This window comes from Elephantulus edwardii, unplaced genomic scaffold, assembly GCF_000299155.1.
Source record: "Elephantulus edwardii isolate Elephantulus edwardi_28Jun2011 unplaced genomic scaffold, EleEdw1.0 scaffold00049, whole genome shotgun sequence".
Lineage (NCBI taxonomy): Eukaryota > Metazoa > Chordata > Mammalia > Macroscelidea > Macroscelididae > Elephantulus > Elephantulus edwardii.
In genome coordinates this window covers 1178971-1183152 of record NW_006399799.1, presented here as the reverse complement: position 1 = coordinate 1183152, position 4182 = coordinate 1178971, and the positions used below count along the sequence as shown (strand labels likewise).

General features: G+C 51.2%; 1 protein-coding gene across 1 annotated transcript; it reads right to left on the bottom strand.

The window, feature by feature from the left end:
- Positions 1-206: 206 nt before the first annotated feature.
- Positions 207-3101, bottom strand: LOC102843383 (toll-like receptor 12-like). The gene is made up of 2 exons (XM_006886573.1): positions 372-3101; positions 207-263 (listed from the first exon to the last, which is right to left on the bottom strand). The coding sequence occupies exons 1-2, from the start codon at positions 3099-3101 to the stop codon at positions 207-209; spliced, it is 2787 nt and encodes a 928-aa protein (XP_006886635.1).
- Between the last annotated feature and the right edge of the window lie 1081 nt (positions 3102-4182).

The window sequence follows — 4182 nt, the reverse complement described above, 5'->3', positions numbered from 1 at the left end:
AAAGAGGGGAAGACAGTCAAGAAGATGGGTCAGGGACTGACTGCAGCAGTGGTCCTCAGCAGGGCACACATTGAGAGGATGGCACAGGATAGGGCAAGGGTCAGCTCTGTTGCCCATGGGGTCATTATGAATAGTGGTGGACTCGTATATAGCAGTGATTACAATGGCTCATGCTCTGAAGGCGCAAGTAAATTTCTCATTGAAATTTACTTCTTGGGTAACTTGGTCATGGTGGGGAGAGAGGACACGTAGCACCCCACCTTCTACGGGGAGATGAGTTTGGTGTTACTCACCTCCACATATACCTACTAGTTCCCTGCCAGGGTGGCTGGTTTTTATCTCCCTCCACCTTCCAACACACATGCACCTACTATCCCACGACCAGGCTGCCCCAGCCTGCTTCCCAACCATGCCCTGAAATAGTCCTTTCTTTTGTCTTCCTGCTGCCACACGTGATAGTCTCCCCGGCGGAGCAGCCTGGCTAGTCTATGGTAGCGAGGAAGATGGTAGCGAGAGATCGGCTCCAGGAAGACCAGCAGCAACACCGGTGGGTAGGGGGCAGTCAGCAAGAGGGAGGTGGCCAGGTGGAGCTCTACAGAGCAGCGAGGTGTGCAGAGGGCTTGTCGGCTCAGCACACAAAGTGTGACCCGGCTGCCCACCATGCTGTCTGCCACATTGTCTGCCACATCCTTGCCAGGCTCAAAGTCCCGCTCTGGGAGACAAACGCGCAGACCCCAGCCAGCCGGAGGGCAGCCCTCCAGAGTGGGAAGCAGCTCCTGCATCACCCAACCCTGATCTTGCCTGCAGTGAGACACAAACACATCATAGAGGAACCTGTTGTCCTCATTTCTCTGACCCCTCTGCCCCTGGAGCCAAATCCTGAACAAGGCTTGGAGATAGAGGATCCAGTTTCTGGCTTCCTTTAGGAAGGGCAAGGAGATCATGAGAAGCAGCAAGACAAAGCTACCTATAAAGAGCTCTAACCCCAAGGCTTTAGGGCAGTGGCTTTGGAGAAAGGGGGTCAGGAGAGGCTTGCGACCCTTCCCTTCTTGCTGGCACTGCTGGACTGATCCAATATGCATATATGTTCTAGGAGATTGTTTGATCCAGGGTTCCACCCAGACATTGGCACACTGACAGGCTAAGGAGCCGACCAATAGGTAAATGTACTGGGGCATTTGGGGGCTGTGCTCCTGAAGACTGCTATCCAGCACAAGGACTTTCTCATAGTCCAGCACTAAGACCTGGAGACTGCCTAGGCCCAGGAAAGCCACCACAGACAGTGTCTCCACCCCTGTGTCCACCAGTTGCAGCACCTCGAGCCTGGGAAGCTCACCCACCAGCTCCTCAAGTCTCACTGGGCGGGGCCGGAATGGCGACTGCAGGCGCTGCAGCTTCAGCTCCCGTAGATTGAGCAGCCCTGTGATGCGGCAGGGCCTGAGGCTGCGCCTGTCTCCCAATATGCTCAGCTGCTTGAGCTCAGGGAGCTGCCAGAGAAAGAAGCTGGAGGCGTCCTTTGAGCAGAGGGCCTCCAAGTTAATGCCAAGCAAGGAAAGTTGGGAAAGAGCAGGGAAGTTCTTTGAGACGTTTTGAGCCTCCAGCTGCAGTGACCAGCCTTTTAGAGTCAGGGTCTGTAAGACTGGAAGGACAGTAGGAACAAGTGTCCAAGGCTCCGTGTCTGAATTTGCATGAAGCTCCAAGCTAGCCAGCCCCATAGGTAGGGATAACGTCCTGGGAGGCCCTGGGGGGAGCAATAGTCTCAAGTTGTGTAGTGTCTCTGAGACCTGGAAGTCCCAGGTTGAGTTTAATTCCATTTGTGTGTTTAGCAGGTTTAGGGTGGTCAGTGTAGGCAATAAAGCCAGCCAGCCCTCATCCAGGGCTGCCAGCAGATTATCGCTCAAGTCCAACGTCTCCAGACTGCTCAGACCCTGGAACACCTTGCTGTCCAGGTGAACCAACTTGTTTCTCCAAAGAACCAGCTCCCGAAGGTGGGGCAAACAGGAAAAGGTATCTAGGGGCAAGTCATACAGGTTATTGCTAGCCAGATTCAGGGCCTGAAGTCTGGAGTCAGCACTTGTCGCTTTCATACATAGCATGGCAATCTGCGATTGGTTAATTGTCAGGCTCAGGGTCTGAAGTCTGGGCATGGAGGCCAGGAATCCCGGTGGCAGGTTAGTCAGACGACAGCTCTTAAGATCCAAAGTCTTCAGGCTGTGGCAGGAAGCCAGATCCTCGGAAGATATATGCTCTCTCTGATGGCATCCCAAATGCAGCACTTGCAGCCCAAAGTGAGCAATTACCTCAGTAGGTAGTGTATCCTTGTTAGGAGTGCCCTTCATAGTCAGGGCATCCAGTCTTTGCAGCCCCAGTCCCATCACAGCAGCCACCTGCATCTTTGTTCCACTCAGATCCAGAGACTTCAGCTGCAGACCCTGGAGAGCCCCAGGCCTGGTCATGTTCAGCTTGGGATTAGCTGACAAATCCAATGAGTCCAGGTACCGAGCACCCCCAGAGGAGGAGTTCAGCACCAAGTCTGGGAAAATGTCAGCCAGTATACCTACATTCTGCAGGCAGCTGTACTTCACAGCCAGAAGTCGTAGGCTGGGAGGCAACCGGACACCCAAGCTCCTATTCAGGCAGGGACCTAAGAATAAAAGGTACTGAAGAGAGCTCAGGTTGTCAAAGGCATCAGGTGGTAGATAGAGAAAAGGCTGTGACTGAGGGTAGTCGAAGAAAGTTAGCTTCTTCAGCTGTTTCAAACCCCGAAGGGCTCCTGGCAGAAGCCGAATAACTCGTAGAATCAGCGTTAGAGCTTTGAGTCCAGGCAATTTGGAAAAGGCATCCGGGGGTAGGACAGGTATAGAACCAGACAGACAGAGCCCATCCACGCTCTGTGGTACAGCTTCCAAAGTTTGTGTCAGGTTGGTCACTGAATGGCACCAGGCTAAGAAGTGAAGGCTAGAGTTCAAGTGGCACAACGAAAAGTACCTTGAGGCCAGATGCAGTCGAGAGCCTTCGATCATGAGGCAGTTGAACATAGTCCAGGCTGTGGCCAGAGGAAGGAACAAGAGCAGACTAGGCAGCAGCAAATGTTGGCCCATGTCAGTGGTAAGCCTGGTGCAAAAAGAGATAGAATCAGCACCCCAATCTCTGCTCTCCCTCCCTGTTTGGAGAAAAACTCAGTATTCGTCCACCCCTTACACACACACAAACACACACACACACCTCAAAACAAAACAAAACATAAACGCCACAGCAATGACAGGAAAACACAGCTCTAGAAGAGTCTAGAAGTAGAGTCAGAGGGCTGTAATAATCCTCAGCTTCAGAACTGCTAATGAATTAAAGGGAGGGTGGGGTCAGATTAAGAGATGCTTATAAATGCGAACCCAGGAGCCATAGAAAGGAAGAAGTGTGCCATTGGTGAGGAGGGACTCAGATCTCTCACTTCTCTACTGTGGAGAGCCAAACAGCATTTGTGAGCACAGGAATTGTGACCAGAGATCTAGAATGCCACTCTACCATTTTCCAAGATATGACAATTTACTACTTCTAGTCTCCGCTCATTTGTAAATTGGCTACACTACACCAGTGCCTGCTTTGCAAAATTGCTGCCTGTTATCTGTGGGTGGCGGAATGAGGTCTCGCTGTCATTATTGTCAAGTGTCAGAGGCAGTGCTGACTCCTAATGACTCTGTGTGCAGCAGAAGGAAATGCTGCCAGGTCAACACCATCCTCACAACCTCTACTATGTTCAAGCTCATTGCTGTAGCCACTGTGTCAATCCATGTCCTTGGGGACCATGATAGCTAAGGTCGCCAAATTGACTGGGATGAACTTCTCTGGTTTGAAAGCTATAATGCAGAAAAGAAAAAAAAATAGCTTTATGATCATCCCAAGCAATACAGCAAAGTATTCAACAAAACTTTATATCTGTTCATTATTTTAAAATGACATTTTCTCAAAGGGAGAAGAGGAGGGTAGAGGAGACCTGAGGGTCCTGAGGGTAGGGAGAGGGAGACTCACAGCGTTGGAGAGTTTGGTGAGGGGAGGTTGGAGATGAAGGGATTAGGAAAGATCACATGGGGACTTGAAATGACAGGGTAACAGTGAGCATAGATCAATTGTTGTTGTTATGTGCCATCGAGTTGTTTGCGACTCATAGCGACCCTATGTACAAGA